The following is a 21,832-nucleotide window of genomic DNA, read 5'->3' as shown; positions in this document are numbered from 1 at the left end:
TTGCCATACCAGGCGGTGATACAGCCCGCCAGGATGCTCTCGATTGTGCATCTGTAGAAGTTTGTGAGTGCTTTTGGTGACAAGCCGAATTTCTTCAGCCTCCTGAGGTTGAAGAGGCGCTGCTGCATCTTCTTCACGATGCTGTCTGTGTGAGTAGACCAATTCAGTTTGTCTGTGATGTGTATGCCGAGGAACTTAAAACTTGCTACCCTCTCCACTAATGTTCCATCGATGTGGATAGGGGGGTGTTCCCTCTGCTGTTTCCTGAAGTCCACAATCATCTCCTTAGTTTTGTTGACGTTGAGTGTGAGGTTGTTTTCCTGACACCACACTCCGAGGGCCCTCACCTCCTCCCTGTAGGCCGTCTCATCGTTGTTGGTAATCAAGCCTACCACTGTTGTGTCGTCCGCAAACTTGATGATTGAGTTGGAGGCGTGCGTGGCCACGCAGTCGTGGGTGAACAGGGAGTACAGGAGAGGGCTCAGAACGCAACCTTGTGGGGCCCCAGTGTTGAGGATCAGCGGGGAGGAGATGTTGTTGCCTACCCTCACCACCTGGGGGCGGCCCGTCAGGAAGTCCAGTACCCAGTTGCACAGGGCGGGGTCGAGACCCAGGGTCTCGAGCTTGATGACGAGCTTGGAGGGTACTATGGTGTTGAATGCCGAGCTGTAGTCGATGAACAGAATTCTCACATAGGTATTCCTCTTGTCCAGATGGGTTAGGGCAGTGTGCAGTGTGGTTGAGATTGCATCGTCTGTGGACCTATTTGGGCGGTAAGCAAATTGGAGTGGGTCTAGGGTGTCAGGTAGGGTGGAGGTGATATGGTCCTTGACTAGTCTCTCAAAGCACTTCATGATGACGGATGTGAGTGCTACGGGGCGGTAGTCATTTAGCTCAGTTACCTTAGCTTTCTTGGGAACAGGAACAATGGTGGCCCTCTTGAAGCATGTGGGAACAGCAGACTGGTATAGGGATTGATTGAATATGTCCGTAAACACACCGGCCAGCTGGTCTGCGCATGCTCTGAGGGCGCGGCTGGGGATGCCATCTGGGCCTGCAGCCTTGCGAGGGTTAACACGTTTAAATGTCTTACTCACCTCGGCTGCAGTGAAGGAGAGACCGCATGTTTTCGTTGCAGGCCGTGTCAGTGGCACTGTATTGTCCTCAAAGTGGGCAAAAAAGTTATTTAGTCTGCCTGGGAGCAAGACATCCTGGTCCGTGACTGGGCTGGGTTTCTTCCTGTAGTCCGTGATTGACTGTAGACCCTGCCACATGCCTCTTGTGTCTGAGCTGTTGAATTGAGATTCTACTTTGTCTCTGTACTGGCGCTTAGCTTGTTTGATAGCCTTGCGGAGGGAATAGCTGCACTGTTTGTATTCGGTCATGTTACCAGACACCTTGCCCTGATTAAAAGCAGTGGTTCACGCTTTCAGTTTCACACGAATGCTGCCATCAATCCACGGTTTCTGGTTAGGGAATGTTTTAATCGTTGCTATGGGAACGACATCTTCAACGCACGTTCTAATGAACTCGCACACCGAATCAGCGTATTCGTCAATGTTGTTATCTGACGCAATACGAAACATCTCCCAGTCCACGTGATGGAAGCAGTCTTGGAGTGTGGAGTCAGCTTGGTCGGACCAGCGTTGGACAGACCTCAGCGTGGGAGCCTCTTGTTTTAGTTTCTGTCTGTAGGCAGGGATCAACAAAATGGAGTCGTGGTCAGCTTTTCCGAAAGGGGGGCGGGGCAGGGCCTTATATGCGTCGCGGAAGTTAGAGTAACAATGGTCCAAGGTCTTTCCTCCCCTGGTTGCGCAATCGATATGCTGATAAAATTTGGGGAGTCTTGTTTTCAGATTAGCCTTGTTAAAATCCCCAGCTACAATGAATGCAGCCTCCGGATAAATTGTTTCCAGTTTGCAGAGAGTTAAATAAAGTTCGTTCAGAGCCATCGATGTGTCTGCTTGGGGGGGGATATATACGGCTGTGATTATAATCGAAGAGAATTCTCTTGGTAGATAATGCGGTCTACATTTGATTGTGAGGAATTCTAAATCAGGTGAACAGAAGGATTTGAGTTCCTGTATGTTTCTTTCATCGCACCATGTTACGTTAGTCATAAGGCATACGCCCCCGCCCCTCTTTTTACCAGAAAGATGTTTTTTCCTGTCTGCGCGATGCGTGGAGAAACCTGTTGGCTGCACCGCTTCGGATAGCGTCTCTCCAGTAAGCCACGTTTCCGTGAAGCAAAGAACGTTTGATTTGATATAATTTTATCTGTGGCCAATGACCTTGAGGCTTTTTGTATCAGCACTTCTAATGTAACTCTATGGCAGAACCCAAAGGGTAGAATTTTTTTGGTCTACCCTTCGACTTGTTGGTGAAGTAGTGTCCCCATGAGTGACAGAACACTGAGCCAATCATGACGCAACACTCTGTATTTTCTGCTGGCTTGCCCCACCACAGAAAACACTGTGTTAGGCTGAAACACCTGCATTTTGGAGCTGCCTTACTCAAGAAAACAAAAAAGAGACCATGTTTGTACGTGGCTTTATTAACTCAATGACAAAATAACATGCAAAACAGGCAAGCATGCTAAAAATGTGGGGCTCAAAAGCCACACCTGCCCTGAATGACGGGTCGCCACTGCATTTGACATTCCGGCAACTTTGAGAAAAAACACTTCATATCGGAGTTGTTCCGCCCCCACTGTTAGGGCTTGGACGCAAGCATCTCGCCATTATATACAGTATCTCTGATTTAGCACAAGCGCATTTCAGATTAATGATGCATTGTGGGATTGGATGCTATTGACATAGCGACAGGATTGTTGATTGAAGAACAGTCTTGTTTTCATCAATAACTTTGGGGGAATTTGTCATTTCAGCAGCTGCCATGAACGGGTCAGTGGCCAAAAAGACCCAAGACACTTTAGGGAGAGTTATAAAGAAACCGCCGCTTACTGAAAAACTGCTCAGCAAACCGCCGTTTAGGTATCTGCACGACATATTCAGTGAGGTGAGTGATTAGCTAACATTGGCTACTAGCTACAAAGAGTTATTGCTAGTTAGATTGGATTTGATAGCTAGCTAGCATTTATCCCCTGCTAAAACCAGCCAACTAACCTTTCAGCATTGAGACTGAGGCATGATAATTAGCCAATTTACCTAACAGTAGCTAGCCATCAATCAGATTTTTTCGTTGCTAGGCACTCCTGTCTGCTTGTTTTAGTAAACAAAACCAAGTCGCGGCGCCGGGAAATGTGCCTTTTCACTGTATCTATGACAAAAAAATGAAATTATTTGCTAACTGTTTGGCTATTTACTCATGAAAAGGTTAAAAACATTATCCTCCAACAAATTACATTTCTGCCACAGCACTAGTTAACTCTAGTTAACATTTACTAGTTAGTTAGCAGGTACAGTTACATTTTTTGTCACCGAAGTTTTGTGAGGGTGTCATCCCTGTTATGAAATGAGACCTCCCAACCTTCTATTCTAGGTGACGGTCAATGAGCTTATCCCTAAATGCAGCTGGATTGCTTGTTTGAATTGGGCTCTTCCCTAACTAACTAGTTAGGATGGCAACATGAAGGCATGGCACTGTGCTTGCTTGTTATGCTTGCTTGTTATAGCCAAATAATATAAAAAGGAGGCCGCTGATCATGGTTCTAAATCCATTGTAATTTGTACTTGACATAACAAGTATCATGATGGCAGGGCCATGGGGCAGGCAGGGACATGCCCTCATAAATGGTGCCTTCAAAGTATTTACACCCATAGACTTTTCCCAAATGTTACCTGCATTTCAAATCGATTACACTTTCACTGGTCTACACACCAAACCATATAATCTCTAAGTGTTTTTTTTTCTTTTCTGTTCTTGATTCATGTATTCAACCATTTTGGTAGATGGGCTAAATCAAATCTGACATTGAATATCCCTTTCGGCATGGTGAAGTTATTTATTACATTTTGGATGATCACTACAAAGATCAAGACGTTCTTCCTAAATCAGTTGCTGGAGAGGAAGGAAACCACTCAGGGATTTCACCATGAGGCCAATGGGGACTTTAAAACAGAGTTTAATGGCTGTGATATAAGAAAATTGAGGATGGATCAACAACATTGTAGTTATGTCACAATACTAACCTAATTGACAGAGTGAAAAGAAGGAAGCCTACACAGAATAAAAATATCCCGAAACATGCATCTGGTTTTCAGCAAGGTACTAAAGTAATAATGCAAAAAATGTGGCAAAGCAACTTTTTGTCCTGAATACGAAATGTTTTATGTTTCGGGGAAAACCAATACAACACATTACGGAGTACCACTCTCCATATTTTCAAACATAGTGGTGGCTGCATCATGTTATGGTTATGCTTGTAATCGTTAAGGACTGGGGAGTTTTTCAGGATAAAAATTAACTTAATGGAGCTAAGCACAGGCAAAATCCTATTGGAAATCCAGGTTGTCTGCTTTCCACCAGACACTGGGAGATTAATTCACATTTCCTAAAACACAAGGCCAAATCTACATTTGAGTTTCTTACCAAGAAGACATTGAATATTCCTGAGTGGCCGAGTTTTAGTTTTGACTTAGATTTTCAAGTAGATTTTAGGCAAAACCTGAAAATGGTTGTCTAGTAATGATCAACAACCAATTTGACAGAGCTTGAAGAAATTTGAAAAGAATAATGGGCAAATGTTGCACACTCCATGTGTGAAACTCTTAGCGACTTACCCAGAAAGACTCCCAGTTGTCAAATGTGCTTCTACAAAGTATTAACCTAGGGGTGTGAATACTTATGTAAATGACATATTTCTGTGTTATATATATATATACATATTTTTTTTAATGTCTAAAAACATGTTTTCACTTTGCCATTATGGGCGTGTGTGTGTGTGGATGAGAAAACAAATTTAAATAATTTTGAATTCAGGCTGTAACACATCAAAATGTGGAATAAGTCAAGGGGTATGATTCATTCTGGAAGCACTGTACGAACATAGGGTGTTATGCTTTGAGAATGGCTTCCTCGCTAGAAGGTTTGCCTGTGGCTGGGTCTGTGCCACAGGCTATATACCAGGCTAAGCGAAGATTATCCAGACTGACAGATCCACCTGCACAAGACTACAACATCTTCTGGACACAACACACTCTCTGAGCAAGTCTGACTTAAAGGTCATTCAGGTTGCTTTTGGCAACTGCTGTTCCCACGAGCAGCAGAGCTGAGTACAGTCTTAATCCCATTCAATTGGTAGTCTCTCTCTCTCCTCCTCCAGTGAAGTTTCTCACCTTTCAGTATATGCTCATGCATATTTGATAAGTGTGTTTGCGTGGATGACGCAATTGACCCTTCGCTAAGCCCCACCTCAGAATTTAGGGCACCAATCTCAGTGTTCCAATGGATAGCAACTGTTGTTGAGTCCGACGTCTCGGACAAGCTCATGTTTAAATCGCATTAAAGATATTTTAGCGATTCGATTTTGAATTATAGGACCCTTTTAGGGAAATGCAAAAACGTCCCTTTTTCAGGACCCTGTCTTTCAAAGATAATTCGTAAACATCTAAATAACTTCACAGACCTTCATTGTAAAGGGTTTAAACACTGTTCCCCATGCTTGTTCAATGAACCATAAACAATTAATGAACATGCACGTGTGGAACGGTCTTTAAGACACTAACAGCTTACAGACGATAGGCAATTAGTGTCCTAAGTTTTCATAACTGTGACCTTAAAGAGGCTTTTCTACTGACTGAAAAACACACACAAAAAAAGGTGCCCAGGGTCCCTGCTCATCTGCGTGAACGTGCCTTTGGCATGCTGCAAGGAGGCATGAGGACTGCGGGTGTGGCCAGGGCAATAAATTGCAAAGTCTGTACTGTGAGACACCTAAGACTTCGCTACATGGAGACAGGATGGACATCTGATCGTCCTCGCAGTGGCAGACCACGTGTAACAACACCTGCACAGGATCGGTACATCCGAACATCACACCTGTGGGACAGGTACAGGATGGAAACAATTGCCCGAGTTACACCAGGAATGCACAATCCCTCCATCAGTGCTCAGACTGTCCGCAATAGGCTGAGAGAGGCTGGACTGAGGGCTTGTAGGCCTGTTTTAAGGTAGGTCCTCACCAGACATGACCGGCAACAACGTCGCCTATGGGCACAAACTACTGTCGCTGGACCAGACAGGACTGGCAAAATGTGCTCTTCACTAATGAGTCGTGTTTTTTTTGTCTCACCAGGGGTGATGGTTGGATTCGCATTTATCGTCGTAGGAATGAGCGTTACACTGAGGCCTTTACTCTGGAGCGGGATCGATTTGGAGGTGGAGGGTCTGTCGTGGTCTGGGGCGGTGTGTCACCGCATCATCGGACTGAGCTTGTTGTCCTTTGCTGTCAATCTCGACACTGTGCGTTACAGGGAAGACATTCTCTTTCTTCCCTCATGTGGTACCCTTCCTGCAGGCTCATCCTGACATGACCCTCCAGCATGACAATGCCACCAGCCATACTGCTTGTTCTGTGTGTGATTTCCTGCAAGACAGGAATGTCAGTGTTCTGCCATTGCCAGCGAAGAGCCCGGATCTCAATCCCATTGAGCACGTCTGGGACCTGTTGGATCGGAGGGTGAGGGCTAGGTCCATTCCCCCCAGAAATGTCTGGGAACTTGCAGGTGCCTTGATGGAAGACTGTGGTAACATCTAACAGCAAGACCTGGCAAATCTGGTGCAGTCCATGAGGAGGAGATGCACTGCAGTACTTAGTATCTGGTGTGGAACCAGCTGCATTGACTCTTACTTTTGATTTTGACCTCCCCTTTGTTCAGGGACACATTATCCAAATTCTGTTAGTCACATCTCTGTGGAACTTGTTATGTCTCAGTTGTTGAATCTTATGTTCATACAAATATTTAGTTAAATATATTTAGTTAATAGTTAAGTTTGCTGAAAATAAATGCAGATGACAGTGAGGATTTTTCTCTTTTTTTTGCTGTTTATAAAACCAATATTTACAAGTCAAATGTTTGGACACCTACTCATTCCAGGGTTTTTCTTTATTTTTACTGTTTTCTACATTATAGATACTATTGAAGGCATCAGAAATATTAAATAACAGTGTATGGAATCATGTTGTAACCAAAAAAGTGTTTAACAAATTAAAATATATTTTATGTGTAGATATTTATTTATTTAATCCATTTTTAGAACAAGGCTGTAACTAAACAAAACGTGGGAAAGGGAAGGGGTGTCTCCTATATCTAGGATATATAAGAAAGCTCAGGAAATATATATATATATTTGACACATTTCACCCCTTATTTTTGTTGCCACAAAACTACCTCCATACTTTCAATTGTTTGTATGGGTTACCTTCAGATGAGTCCCTTGACAATTGTGGCGGTCGTAGAGCAAATTGGAGAACACAATCATGTTAGTTTATAGCTTAAACAGCTTGAACAGACATTTTCGTGAAGAACGATTTTTGGGATGTCTCATGGTCTGACAAACACCACTATATCTCACCCGCCTTCCACCGCATGTGCGGAAGGCCGACGTAGGCGGATGCAATGGATTGAGCCGCAGCCCCTGCAAAACATATACATTTCTAGCTTAAACTGATGGCTTTTGGGGATTTTTTTTATTTTGTTACTTAGATTGACACGTGTGCGTCAATAGCCTCTTAAGGATTAACGTAACTTGTTTTCTCAATTTATTTTAGCAAGCTAATTTAGCGGTGTTATGACTACAACTCCCATCTGTTGCTGGTTATAGCTTTGACTGCATGCTGACAGTGAATTCAGTCAGCTATTTAGTGGCTAGCTACAATACAAACATTTACCAGGTTCCTGTGAAGCAATGACAAAGGTGCATAAAGATGAGTGTCCCCATGTACTTACCACAAATGCTATGTTTGCTGTATTGTACACTGCTCAAAAAAATAAAGGGAACACTAAAATAACACATCCTAGATCTGAATGAATGAAATATTCTCATTATAGTTTACTTTTTTCTTTACATAGTTGAATGTGCTGACAACAAAATCACACAAATTATCAATGGAAATCAAATGTATCAACCCATGGAGGTCTGGATTTGGAGTCACACTCAAAATTAAAGTGGAAAACCACACTACAGGCTGATCCAACCTTGATGTAATGTTCTTAAAACAAGTCAAAATGAGGCTCAGTAGTGTGTGTGACCTGCCTACAAAGCCTGGGCATGCTCATGATGAGGTGGCAGATGGTCTCCTGAGGGATCTCCTCCCAGACCTGGACTAAAGCATCCGCCAACTCCTGGACAGTCTGTGGTGCAACGTGGCTGGTGGATGGAGCGAGACATGATGTCCCAGATGTGCTCAATTGGATTCAGGTCTGGGGAACGAGCGGGCCAGTCCATAGCATCAATGCCTTCCTCTTGCAGGAACTGCTGACACACTCCAGCCACATGAGGTCTAGCATTGGCTTGCATTAGGAGGAACCCAGGGCCAACCGCACCAGCATATGGTCTCACAAGGTGTCTGAGGATCTCATCTCGGTACCTAATGGCAGTCAGGCTACTTCTGGCGAGCACATGGAGGGCTGTGCGGCCCCCCAAAGAAATGCCACCCCACACCATGACTGACCCACCGCCAAACTGGTCATGCTGGAGGATGTTGCAGGCAGCAGAATGTTCTCCACGGTGTCTCCAGACTCAGTCACGTGCTCAGTGTGAACCTGCTTTCATCTGTGAAGAGCACAGGGTGCCAGTGGTGAATTTGCCAATCTTGGTGTTCTCTGGCAAATGCCAAACGTCCTGCTTGGTGTTGGGCTGTAAGCACAACCCCCACCTGTGGACGTCGGGCCCTCATACCACCCTCATGGAGTCTGTTTCTGCACATGCACATCAATGATGTTGCTCTTGCTGCGGGCGATTCCCTGATCCACCTCTACGCAGACGACACCATTCTATATACTTCCGGCCCGTCCTTGGACACTGTGTTATCTAACCTCCAAACGAGCTTCAATGCCATACAACACTCCTTCCGTGGCCTCCAACTGCTCTTAAACGCTAGTAAAACCAAATGCATGCTTTTCAACCGATCGCTGCCTGCACCCGCATGCCCGACTAGCATCACCGCCCTGGATGGTTCCGACCTTGAATATGTGGACATCTATAAGTACCTAGGTGTCTGGCTAGACTGTAAACTCTCCTTCCAGACTCATATCAAACATCTCCAATCCAAAATCAAATCAAGAATCGGCTTTCTATTCCGCAACAAAGCCTCCTTCACTCACGCCGCCAAACTTACCCTAGTAAAACTGACTATCCTACCGATCCTCGACTTCGGCGATGTCATCTACAAAATTGCTTCCAACACTCTACTCCGCAAACTGGATGCAGTTTATCAAAGTGCCATCCGTTTTGTCACTAAAGCACCTTATACCACCCACCACTGCGACTTGTATGCTCTAGTCGGCTAGCCCTCGCTACATATTTGTCGCCAGACCCACTGGCTCCAGGTCATCTACAAGTCCATGCTAGGTAAAGCTCCGCCTTATCTCAGTTCACTGGTCACGATGGCAACACCCATCCATAGCACGCGCTCCAGCAGGTGTATCTCACTGATCATCCCTAAAGCCAACACCTCATTTGGCCGCCTTTCGTTCCAGTACTCTGCTGCCTGTGACTGGAACGAATTGCAAAAATCGCTGAAGTTGGAGACTTTTACCTCCCTCACCAACTTCAAACATCTGCTATCTGAGCAGCTAACCGATCGCTGCAGCTGTACATAGTCTATTGGTAAATAGCCACCCATTCTCACCTACCTCATCCCCACACTGTTTTTATTTATTTACTTTTCTGCTCTTTTGCACACCAATACCTACCTGTACATGACCATCTGATCATTTATCACTCCAGTATTAATCTGCAAAATTGTAATTATTCGCCTACCTCATCATGCCTTTTGCACACAATGTATATAGACTCCCCTTTTTTCTACTGTGTTATTGACTGTGGTTAATTGTTTACTCCATGTGTAACTCTGTGTTGTCTGTTCACACTGCTATGCTTTATCTTGGCCAGGTCGCAGTTGCAAATGAGAACTTGTTCTCAACTAGCCTACCTGGTTAAATAAAGGTGAAAAAAAAAAAAAATGTGTGGCCTGCTGGAGGTCATTTTGCAGGGCTCTGGCAGTGCTCCTCCTGCTCCTCCTTGCACAAAGGCGGAGGTAGCGGTCCTGCTGCTGGGTTGTTGCCCTCCTTCGGCCTCCTCCATGTCTCCTGATGTACTGGCCTGTCTCCTGGTAGCGCCTCTATGCTCTGGACACTACGCTGACAGACACAGCAAACCTTGCCACAGCTCGCATTGATGTGCCATCCTGGATGAGCTGCACTACCTGAGCCACTTGTGTGGGTTGTAGACTCCGTCTCATGCTACCACTAGAGTGAAAGCACCGCCAGCATTCCAAAGTGACCAAAACATCAGCCAGGAAGCATAGGAACTGAGAAGTGATCTGTGGTTGCCACCTGCAGAACCACTCCTTTATTGGGGGTGTCTTGCTAATTGCCTATAATTTCCACCTGTTGTCTATTCCATTTGCACAACAGCATGTGAAATTTATTGTCAATCAGTGTTGCTTCCTAAGTGGACTGTTTGATTTCACAGAAGTGTGATTGACTTGGAGTTACATTGTGTTGTTTAAGTGTTCCCTTTATTTTTTGAGCAATGTACATTGCTCTCCATTACTCTAGCTCCAAGACGGCGGCAATTTGAAGAAACGCAGATTGTGCTGATTTACTGGCACATTGAGCCATGTTGCGGGCCGTAGTTTAAGATCTCTGTGGGTAGTGTTCAAAAACAATGCCATCAGAATTCTTCCGTCTTCATGCACCTTCCCCAATGTAATGACAGCCCAGGAGTTTCCTGATTAGCAAGGGGTCATTTGTGTTTAATAGAAACACAGTTTGAGATCATTGTGAGGGGGATTTTTCCAGTGGTTGAATGGGAAATTGAGCTTCCTGTGGAAATGTTGTCAGAGGTTGCAACAGTAAACAAGGGGGCTGGGGCTTAGCAAAGGGTTAGTTACTGACCACTGAATTTAGCATACGTGTATTGAATATAACTTAACTGACTATTTATTTGGTTTTCCCTCCACAAAAAATATGCTCAAAATGAACGGCTTAAAATCAGTCATGCTGTACTGCATTGATAATTACAACCATATAGTGGCTAACCGCTGACTCATTTGGCAATGTATCCTAACCTTTTCTCCTATAGGTGATCCGGACCACTGGCTTCATGAAGGGACTCTATGCAGAGACTGAGATGAAGTCAGACAATGTCAAGGTAAGACATTTTCTCCATTTGATCACTTGGAGGAATTTGTGAAACTCCAGAACAGACTGAAATCTTGAAGGCCCCCTGCCTATGAATTTGTTGCTTTGGCCTAATTGTTATACTGCTCTGTGACAGATCTAATGAGTAATTGTCATTAGTCATTATAAAATAAATGATACATAGCCTAACTCTTAAGGTGTCCGCGTGCTTCCCAACTAGAACAGTTCGTTCATATATTATGCCAAAATTGTGATGTTTTGGTCTTTGGATTGTGATGTTTTGGTCTTCAGGTGGTCGTGCTCACAACAATTTCGGAGTCGAAGTCTAAGCCCCTTCATTGGTCAACAGTAGGAATTCTTCAATGAAGTGTTGGTTGTCATTCAACAATAGATGACCCGTTTACATGAAGAAAAATAATTACTTGGGAAATACTACATCAAACATCTTAGTTAGATCTCCAATGCAAAAACGTCAACTCAAAGGATCTGTCTTATTTTATCTTACATTAATTCTGACTTATTTGAGGAAGTGTGTACTGGCTACGGCGTCTCAAAATGGACAAACAGTGCTATTGCTGCTTTTTTTTTTCATTTTTCAAGCAAAGGTCTTCTTTAAGTGTGCGAGCAGACTCGTTCGGCTAGCTGAGTTCGACTATGTGCCAGCCAAACCGACGCATGTAGAAACCTTTAGGCCTGTTTCATACAGTGATTGCTCTGATTAGCCGGGGCCTTTTTAACACTAAGTGGATAGATATCATCTCACTGAAGTGTGCTTCTGCCCATACTTATGTGTGTGTGCATCACTTCCAGCACCCTGCCTGGGTGTGGAAAAGCATCCAGCCATTACATGACATGATTAGTGTAACCCAAAACGGCTTGTGTAGTTATATAACCTGTAAGTCAAAAATGCACTCGCATGCCTGAGCTATCTTTTTTTGCAGCTGCATGGTAACAGTTGAATAAAATGAGAGAAATGTTGAAGCCCGCGCACACTGCTCTTGATAGTATCACTGCTCTTTAATAAGCTTTACGTATCGGCCTCAATTCTCTGACGAAGGCCGTGAGGCCGACATGTAAAGCTTATTAAAGAGCAGTGATACTATCAAGAGCAGTGTACAGGTTTCTTCTTTTTTCTCGTAGTTATATAACCTAAAACTCTCCGTACTAGAGTGGGCTGTGACTCAGGCCGTATCAGAGGTGGTGTAACGTCACACTGCTGTGTTATCACACCACTGACTGACCTGGGATCAGTATCAGGGTCAGATTCTTAGCGAGGCAACCTTCTTCTCACCCAATAGGGCAGGAGACTGTAAACCCATAGGGTGGCCTCGTCTGTCCTCCTAACTGACCTTAGATCAGTTTGAGAGACCACTTGTAATTTTTGGAGCTGGCACATACAATTTAGAAGAGTAAACCCATACTCACCCACATAATTACAGACACGCAACCTGTGTCGAGATCAGTTTTCAGGCGCTTTTCTCTCCAACTGGCCTTAGGTCAGTATGAGAGTCTGGCCTAAGAACAGTAGAGGAGAATAGAAACCCAGAGAGGGAACAAGGTAGGGCTGTCCCCGACCAAAACAATATGTTGGTCAACTGATTTGGTATTAAAAAAAAAAAATACGTCTATTTACCCTGTGTTTTAATAAAATCAACAATATGCTTTTAGCTTACGTTTTGATGAAATAAGACAAATGCCTCTAGGGCGCCAGAGATCTAGATAACAAGAAGAAAAAAAACTTAACCTGACCCAGCTATTCTCCTTCCACTCGTGCTAGCTTTCACAGTTTCTGCCATTACTCTCCTGAAATTACCAGTAATGGGCTACACGAGGAGTCGGCAACCTTTCTCATGTGGAATGCCAATGTATCTTACCATTTCTTCCAATCTACATACCAGTTATGATTTTCACATGCAAATTTTCATGAAAGTTTAATTTAAAATAGTTTAAAAAGAAAAACTCTTGAATGAGTAGGTGTGTCCAAACATTTGACTGGTACTGTAAATTGAATAGAAATTGTAACTTCTAATTACTACCGCAAAGATGGCCGCCAGTCCACCCACCGTCAAAATGTCAACTTAATTAAATGGTCATGCATGTTCAAATATCTAAAAATCTATAATAAAAAATAAAAATGTTTATTTCACCTTTTATTTAACTAGGCAAGTCAGTTAAGAACAAATTCTTATATACAATGACGGTCTACTTCAATAGACTTCAATAGGTTTCCTATTGGGGATTGACAGTATAATTCAAAACTACTGATATTCCCATTTCAAGTCAACATGCTCTGATTCATGGACCTCCAACAGTCTTTGTGATACCATTTGAAAGTTTACATTTCAATCCCATTTCAGTACATTTATCAGCCAAAACATGACACCCACCCTGTATTCAAGATCATGTTGTCTCGATCGATGGCAGGCACAACACAACCTCCGATAGGGTCAAATAGGGTCTAAGCTGCAACATATGTGAATATGAAGACAGAGTTGATGCACTTTTTAAGGATAAATTAACGATTTTACTAAACAATAAATTATAAAATGGTTTAAGTTTTTACATTATATAACCCTCAACCATTTTAAAATGTTCCAGTTAAGAAGACATGGATGTCTCATGATATCGGTCGACTTTGAGCACCAATGTGTAGGGAAGGCTTCATTCTAATCAAACCTGGTGCTGTTAAAAAGTTTAAATTTACCTAGCAGCATGCATAATGAAAGGGGACACACACAAAGCCTGTAATTGGCCGGCAGCACCTGAAAGGGACACCTATCAATCAATCACCTTTATTTATAAAGCCCTTTTTACATGGGCAGATGTCACAAAGTGACATTTGGGGCGGCAGGGTAGCCTAGTGGTTAGTGTTGGACTAGTAACCGGAAGGTTGCAAGTTCAAACCCCCGATCTGTCGTTCTGCCCCTGAGCAAGGCAGTTAACCCACTGTTCCTAGACCGTCATTGAAAATAAGAATTTGTTTTTTAACTGACTTGCCTAGTTAAATAAAGGTAAAATAAAAGTGCTATACAGAAACCCAGGCTAAAACCCCAAACAGCATGCAATGCAGATGTAGCATGGTGGGTGGCTAGGAAAAACTCCCTAGAAAGGCAGGAACCTAGGAAGGAACCCAGAGAGGCTCTGAGGGGTGGCCAGGCCTCTTGCTGCTGTGCCAGATGGAGATTATAAGAGTACATGGCCGTTAAGGCCAGATTGTTCTTAAAGATGTTCAAACATTCATAGATTACCATTTGTCATGGCTCCCGAGTGGCAAACAATGGGGTTGCCTTGCAGTTCTCCAGCTTTATCCACTCACAGTGGTGAGCGTGCGAGGTTCAAGGCACGAGGGGACGGGCCGCAGAGCAGCGCACAGAAGACGGACCTAGCCCATGGGGAAGGGAGGAGGAGGAAGGGGGTGAACCCACACCCTGCCCCACCGGGTAGCACAGAGGGGCACTTTAAGGGGCATTGCACTAATAATGGCGCTGACTAGGAAAACATTCCCACTGTTCTTAGAGCCAGTCTGCACGTTCAAACTAAAACAATGTTAATGGCGTGGAAAATGTCCCTTGTATATGAATTCGGAGGGCAGAAATGATTCAATATTAAAGCATTAGACCTCTCACCAAAGGCTTCAGTCAAAAGTTATACTTGAATCCGAACTGGATTTAACGAAAAAGGACATGAAAAGCGCACATTTGTAAATCACAAACTTTAAAAGTAATTGGAAAGGTAGATACAAATGATTTGTTGCTATTGTGGTTACAATAAAGAATACACATGATGTGTTTTTATTTACAGTAGTAATGGACAGCTGGAGGCATTTTGAAAGCAGGTTTTCAAACACTTGTGAAAAACAAGTGTACTGTAGCAGGTGTAACCCTATTAGCAGGACAATAGACTCTTTATAGCCCGGCTACTGTAGGTGTGAAAATCCCCAACTTGCAATGTATTCGATGCTTAGGTACTTTAAAGTGTTGCATTTGTAACTCAAAACAGCAGTACAGTATTTCTTCATTGACATCTTTCTGCTTTCCTTAATAAAATGACGAGGAAAAAGTTGGGAAGCGATTCCATGGCACATGGTTTACGAATTGACACACAGTTTTCCGTTCCTCCTGCAAGTCCTAACAGTCAAAACCATTCTCTGCGTCGCTACAGATGCTGGTTCGATACCCGTACCGGCCGCCACCGGGAGACCCATGAGGCAATGCACAATTGGCCCAGCGTCGTCCGGGTTAGGGGAGGGTTTGGCTGCCGGGATGTCCTTGTCCAAAAACCAACAGATGGAGAACCTACACCAGTCTAGCAATTTAATTTCACCAATAAGCTTTATTTGAATTTGACTTTACAAACAACAAGAGGGCTTAATTACAGTCTATTTCTTCGGAGCCTAGACCTATCTAACTTAACTGGCTGAGGTAGGCTATGAGGCCTAGTAGAAGTAGGATTTTTAAATTTAAATTAAGCCTACTTACAATTGCAACTGATCAAAAAATGTTGCATCCTACATAAAACAAGTATTTAAAGAAAAAAAGTCTGTCTGCGTCGGGATAGCCTGCTCTTGTAACGACAGAAAAAACGGAACATACTGTCAGCTTGAGATGTCAATATCCCTGGATAACCTCTCACAGTAGTATTAGAATTGACCAAATACAGTCATATCGGCCGCTAAGTTACTTATTCAATGAGAAGAATTGCATTTCCCCTCTGACACAATCTTGTGGATGTCGGGTTTGATGGATGGATGTGATTTTGATGTGCAGGCAGTCCTCGATTGACTTATGTGAAAGCCGGTTCCTGTCATGAGTCTATATTGCGTTCATAGAGGGAAATGAGGACTCGCAGGTGTAAGTCGATCCAAACATTGTTAGCACATAAAATGCCAGTTTCTTTATTGTGCTGTATTCCTCTGAGCATGCCACCCACAACGCACACAGGGACTCGGCACTCCTGAGCGCAGCCCTGGTTTGGCTCGATGTCTGGAATCAGCTCAGTTTGAATTGCGGCCTCATCCAGCGAGGTTTGTAGTTTTCTTAGCAAGGGAGAAGTATTCTCCACCTGGGAAGACTGTGAGAGGATCACATACAAACGCAATGATATCCTTGGGCATGCTTAAGTCTTCAAATCTGTTGGATAAATTGTCCCTCAGCTGCTTGATGAAATCTTCCATCACCTCTGTGACAATGCTGCAAGTTATTTTTTTTCTAATTTTGTCTGTCATAGTTGAAGTGTACCTATGATGAAAATTACAGGCCTCTCTCATCTTTTTAAGTGGGAGAACTTGCACAATTGGTGGCTGACTAAATACTTTTTTGCCCCACTGTATATGGGGCGGGAATACCAGTAAAAGTTTGCCAACAACGATATTTTAATTACAAATAAGACTCACTGGCTTGGCATTGGGAAAAGAACACATCTCTGTACATTCTTCTCTGAAACTTCGATTTTCATTATCCCTTTCTTTTTGATACTTTTTGAAAGTGACATTTTAATAATAAATAATATATTATAAATAAATAAATAATCAGATCAAAATGATTTTGTCACTGAGTTTATGTACTATTCATATGTGTTAAACATGTTACTTTTGTAGTCTAGGCCAATTAATTGTTCTAATATTATATTCTGGCCCCACTGACTTGTCTCAGAAAAAAACAGGATATAACCCCACCCACTTTGCCAAAGCACAGCCCCCAGAACACTAGAGGGATATCATCAACCACCAACTTATTACCCTTAGACCAGGCTGAGTATAGCCCATGAAGATCTCCTACACTGCAAGAGCCAGAGGGGACGCAAAACCGAACAGGAAATCACGTGGGCTCAATCCACTCATGTGGCGCACCCCTCCTAGGGACGGCATGGAAGAGCACTAGTAAGCCAGTGACTCAGCCCCCGTAATAGGGTCAGAAGCAGAGAATCCCATTGGATGGAGGGGCGCCGGCCAGGCAGAGACATCAAGGGCAGTTCGTTGCTCCAGTGCCTTGCCGTTCACCTTCACACCCCTGGGCCAGACTACACTCAGTCATAGCACATACTGAAGAGATGACTCTTCAATAAAGACTTAAAGGTTGGGCCTTAACAGGAAGCCAGTGTAGAGAGGCTGGCACTGGAGCATTGGTTTTAGTCAAGATTCTGGCAGCTGTGTTTAGCACTAACTGAAGTTTATTTAGTGCTTTATCCAGGTAGCCCGAAAGTAGAGGATTGCAGTAGTCTAGTCTGGAAGTGACAAAAGATGGATTTGCTTTTCTGCCAATTTTTTTGACACAAAGTTTCAGATTTTTGCAATGTTACGAGATGTAAAAAAGCTGTCCTTGAAAAATTCTTGATATGTTCGTCAAAAGAGAGATCAGGATCCAGAGTAATGCAGAGGACCTTAACATAACAGGCTTCCGGGGTAGGCGATTTTGGGGTTTCATCGAAATGTACAGCTGTGTGTTGTCAGTATAGCAGTGAAAGTTGACATTGTGTTTCGGAATGACATCACCAAGAGGTCAAATATATATTGAAAACAATAGTGGTCTTAAAACAGAACCATGAGGAACACTGAAACTTACAATTGAATTGTCAGAGAACAAACCATCCACAGAGAAACTGATATCTTTCCGTCAGATAAGATCTAAACCAGGCAAGAACTTGTCCGTATTGACCGTATTACCAGTCTCTCCAAAAGAATATGGTGATTGATGGTGTCAAAAACAGCACTAAGGTCTTGGAGCACGGGGACAGATGCAGACCCGTGGTCTGACACCATTAAGGTATTTTACAACATTCACGAGTGCAGTCCCAGTGCTATGATGGGGTCTAAAACCAGACTGAAGCATTTCATATACATTATGTGTCTTCTGGAAGGCAATGAGTTGCTGCCCAACAGCTTTTTCAAAAAACAATTGAGAGGAATAGGAGTTCTTTTTTTGACATTTTCAAGGTCAAAGGTATGGCTTTTTAATGACAGGCTTTATTACTGCCACTTTTAGTGAGTTAGGTACACATACAGAGGATAGGGAGTCATTTACGTTCGACATATGAGGGCCAAGCACAGGAAGCAGCTCTTTCAGTAGTTTAGTTGGAATAAGGTCCAGTATGCAGCTTTTAGGGTTATGAATATGTTAAGAGAGACAGGATTGAGAAAATTGATAGTCTCTGTTGATCCTAGGTCCTGGCAGTTATGCGCAGACTCAGGACAACTGAGCTTTGGAGAAATACGCAGATTTAAAGAGTCCGTAATTTGCTTTCTAATGATCATGATCTTTTCGTCGAAGAAGTTTGTGAATTCATCACTGCTGAAGTGAAAGCCACCCTCTCTTGGGGAATGCTGCATTTTAGTTAGCTTTGCGACACTGTCAAAAATACATTAACAGATTGTTCTTATTCTCCTCAATTAGTTTGGAATAATAGGATGATTGACCAGCCGTGAGGGCTCTTCGATATTACACGGTGCTGTCTTTCCAAGCTAGTTTGAAGACTTCGTTTGGTGGAGCGTCTTTCCAGTTTTCTTCAGGGCTCTGGTATTTTCTGTATTCCAGGGAGCTAATTTCTTGTGACAATTGTTTTGTTTTTAGGGGTGCGACTGTACTCTTGGCTGTGGCCCGTTCACCGCTCTTTTCTTTCAGGCCTGAATATCAGCTGTGTTGTGAAATACAGGGCCTGGAGAGCTCAGGGGCTGAATGGATTTAGAGCTTGTTATACGTTAAGTTAGTGGCCAGCTTAATGTTACACTGTTGGCATGGAGCTTAGGTTGTGGTCTCAACTGTGCTTATCTGGAAATGGATAACAGATGAGGACACTGTTTTGGAATGGTCTGTGCAGCGCAACACCCTCAGTTCCATTTGTGCGTTGGCACGTAACTATACAATGTTGAGAATTCCCTCAAGTGCACATGGTGAAGAGGGGTTTCACACAAGCATGTCTGCATAAACTCTCCAGTGGTCATGTGTACTCTGATATTAATGGAGGATCCACTCAAGAAAACCGATGCAAAGAAACCGGTCGAAGCAGTTTTGTTATGCTAACCTCAGAGGGAAAAAACAAAAACATTCCCATTAGACGGTCTTCCTAAAGCCGTTGTTCTCACTCTTTCTTTCAATCCCTCTCATCCTTCCTCTCTCCTGCAGGATAAGGACGCTAAGATAGCGTTCCTGCAGAAGGCCCTAGATGTGGTGATGCTGGTGAACGGCGAGCCCCTCTCGGTCAAGCCAGCGCGCATTGTAGCCGGCCATGAGCCTGAGAGGACCAACGAGCTGCTACAGGCCATCGCCAAGTGCTGCCTCAACAAGGTCTGTTTGCTTGGAAAGACCCATGTACATGTGTAACGGAGTACATGTGTACCGGAGTTACAAATTGGTAACTTTTGTATAGCTCAGTTGGTTCACACGTTGTCAAGGAGGGTGGTCGCGACGCAGAGGGTGAGCACGGTTCGAGCACGGTATGGGGACAGGGACAGTGGAGGAATTTAAACTGTACATTGGCATCTGTTTCACATGCACACGCCTGTAACTACACGACATACACCCTCACAGACAGACAGACAGACAGACAGACGCGCACTCTGTCCAGATTGTCATACACATGCAGACACGTTTGTGTACAATTGTAGCGCAATCTTCAGTCCACAACATCCAAAGTTGCCAAGAAATAAAATATTTTACATAGCCACAGCCGCAAAGAAAAGTGAAAAGGTAGCTCTTGCTGCAAACATTATGAGCATATGTTTCAGTGGCTGTCACCTATCAACACACAAACCAAATGCTCCAGATGAGGCCATGCATGTTTACACACACTAATGATGCTTGTGGGTGAAATCTGAAGAGGATCAATTACAGTCTAGCACATTTTAATTGGACCCTGAAGACAGCCAGTTCGAATAAAGGGCTTCGAGCTCAGGGGATCTTTGCCATGCCTCCCAAAGGGTCTCATCATGACAACTGTTCACATGAATGTAAACTAGCTAGCTAGCACAACATTTAATTATAACAAGGACCACAATGGGAAAACATTTAGACTTGATTGTGTTTTTAATCCTCTATAATTGATGTATCGTTGTACTCGAATGGCTGCGGCAACTATGTTAGACATTTCTAATAAAATGAATTCAATTCATTATGAACAGACAGATGGGCAGGTAATTCTACTCAACGATTGATGTGTGATAGTGATGTGCACTCCTTCTACAATGAATTACTTTGAAAAATGTTTAATCCCAATAAACAAAGTTAAAGATATAGATATGGTAGAAAGGACTATCTGCGTTGACCCTATCTTGCACTGACTCTATGCATACTCAAGTCTATACACACTATATACACTGAGTGTACAAAACATTAGGAATACCTCTTTCCATGAGTCTGACCAGGTGAAAGCTATAATCCCTTATTAATGTCACTTGTTATATCCACTTCAATCTGTGTAGATGAAGGGGAGGAGACAGGTTAAAGAAGGATTTTTAAGACTTGAGACATGGCTTGTGTATGTGTGCCATCCAAAGGGTGAATGGGCAAGATAAAATATTCAAGAACCTTTGAACAGGGTATGGTAGTAGATGCCAGGCTCACCGGTGTCAAGAACTGCAATGATGCATTGGAGTCAACATGGGCCAACATCTGTGTGGAACGCTTTCGACACCTTGTAGAGTCCATGCCCCAATGAATTGAGGCTGTTCTGAGGGCAGAAGTGGATGCCTTTTATGTACATACTGTATCTACCTCAAATACCGCATGTTGGTCTGGTACTGGTAATCTCTGTATATAGCTTACAATTTGTGTTACTATTTTTTTTACTCTGCATCACTGGGTAAGGCTCGTAAGCAAGAATTTCACGGTATCGTCTACACCTGTTGTATTTGGCGCATGTGATAAATTGATTTGAAAGTGAGTTGACAATCACATCTGTCCCCTGTGTCATGTCGTCCCCAGCTGTCCAGTGAGGAGGCGGTGAAGCGGGTGCTGGCCGGGGACAAGCTGGACCCCAAGGGGAAGGCCAGCTCCTCCCGGTCCCAGGACAAGGAGAACAGGGAGGGACGAGAGCGCCAACGAGACCAAGTGGTGAGACCAGGGGCTCCATCCACAAAGCCTCTCGAAGTGAAATGCTGATATAGTATCAGGTCCCAACCTGTCCATATAATCTTATTAATTATGATCTCAAAGGCTAAACTGGTCCTAGATAAGCGATACTACTCTGAGATGCTTTACGAATACGGCCCAGACACACACAATTCAGACTGGACAGGATATATTCCCATCAGACTTTATTGGGACAGTGAAGCAAAGATTTTATTTTTTGCTCTCTACTCCATCATTTTGGATTTAAGTATTTCCATAGATATCGGTGTTACTGTTTTAGAAATGAAAGCACTTCATGTATATAGTCCCCTCCATTTGAAGAGGTCATAGGTATTTGGACAAATTCACTTGTGTATTAAAGTAGTCAAAAGTGTAGTGTTTGGTCCCATATTCATAGCACGCAATGACTACATCAAGCTTGTGACTACGAACTCGTTGGAT

General features: G+C 43.5%; 1 protein-coding gene across 11 annotated transcripts in view; it reads left to right on the top strand.

Moving 5' to 3' along the window:
• The first annotated feature begins 2,750 nt into the window (after positions 1 to 2,750).
• The window catches only part of LOC110520000 (intraflagellar transport protein 54), a 43,176-nt gene continuing 24,094 nt past the window's right edge, over positions 2,751 to 21,832 (top strand). For 7 of the 11 annotated variants that reach the window (XR_016494708.1, XM_021596950.3, XM_021596949.3 and 4 more), the window contains exons 1-4: positions 2,751 to 3,018; positions 11,272 to 11,340; positions 19,448 to 19,609; positions 21,245 to 21,373. Coding sequence is in view for 10 of the 11 variants with exons in the window: in XM_021596950.3 (XP_021452625.3) it covers positions 2,896 to 3,018; positions 11,272 to 11,340; positions 19,448 to 19,609; positions 21,245 to 21,373 (483 nt within the window). In the remaining variant the exon portion in view is untranslated. The remainder of the gene's footprint in view (positions 3,019 to 11,271; positions 11,341 to 19,447; positions 19,610 to 21,244; positions 21,374 to 21,832) is intronic. The other 4 variants (XM_090229574.1, XM_090229573.1, XM_090229572.1 and 1 more) reach the window with 2 other exon arrangements.

This window comes from Oncorhynchus mykiss, chromosome 3, assembly GCF_057628025.1.
Source record: "Oncorhynchus mykiss isolate SJ-2025 chromosome 3, ASM5762802v1, whole genome shotgun sequence".
Lineage (NCBI taxonomy): Eukaryota > Metazoa > Chordata > Actinopteri > Salmoniformes > Salmonidae > Oncorhynchus > Oncorhynchus mykiss.
The sequence above is the reverse complement of the archived record's forward strand: the minus strand, read 5'-3'. Positions and strand labels throughout refer to the sequence as shown.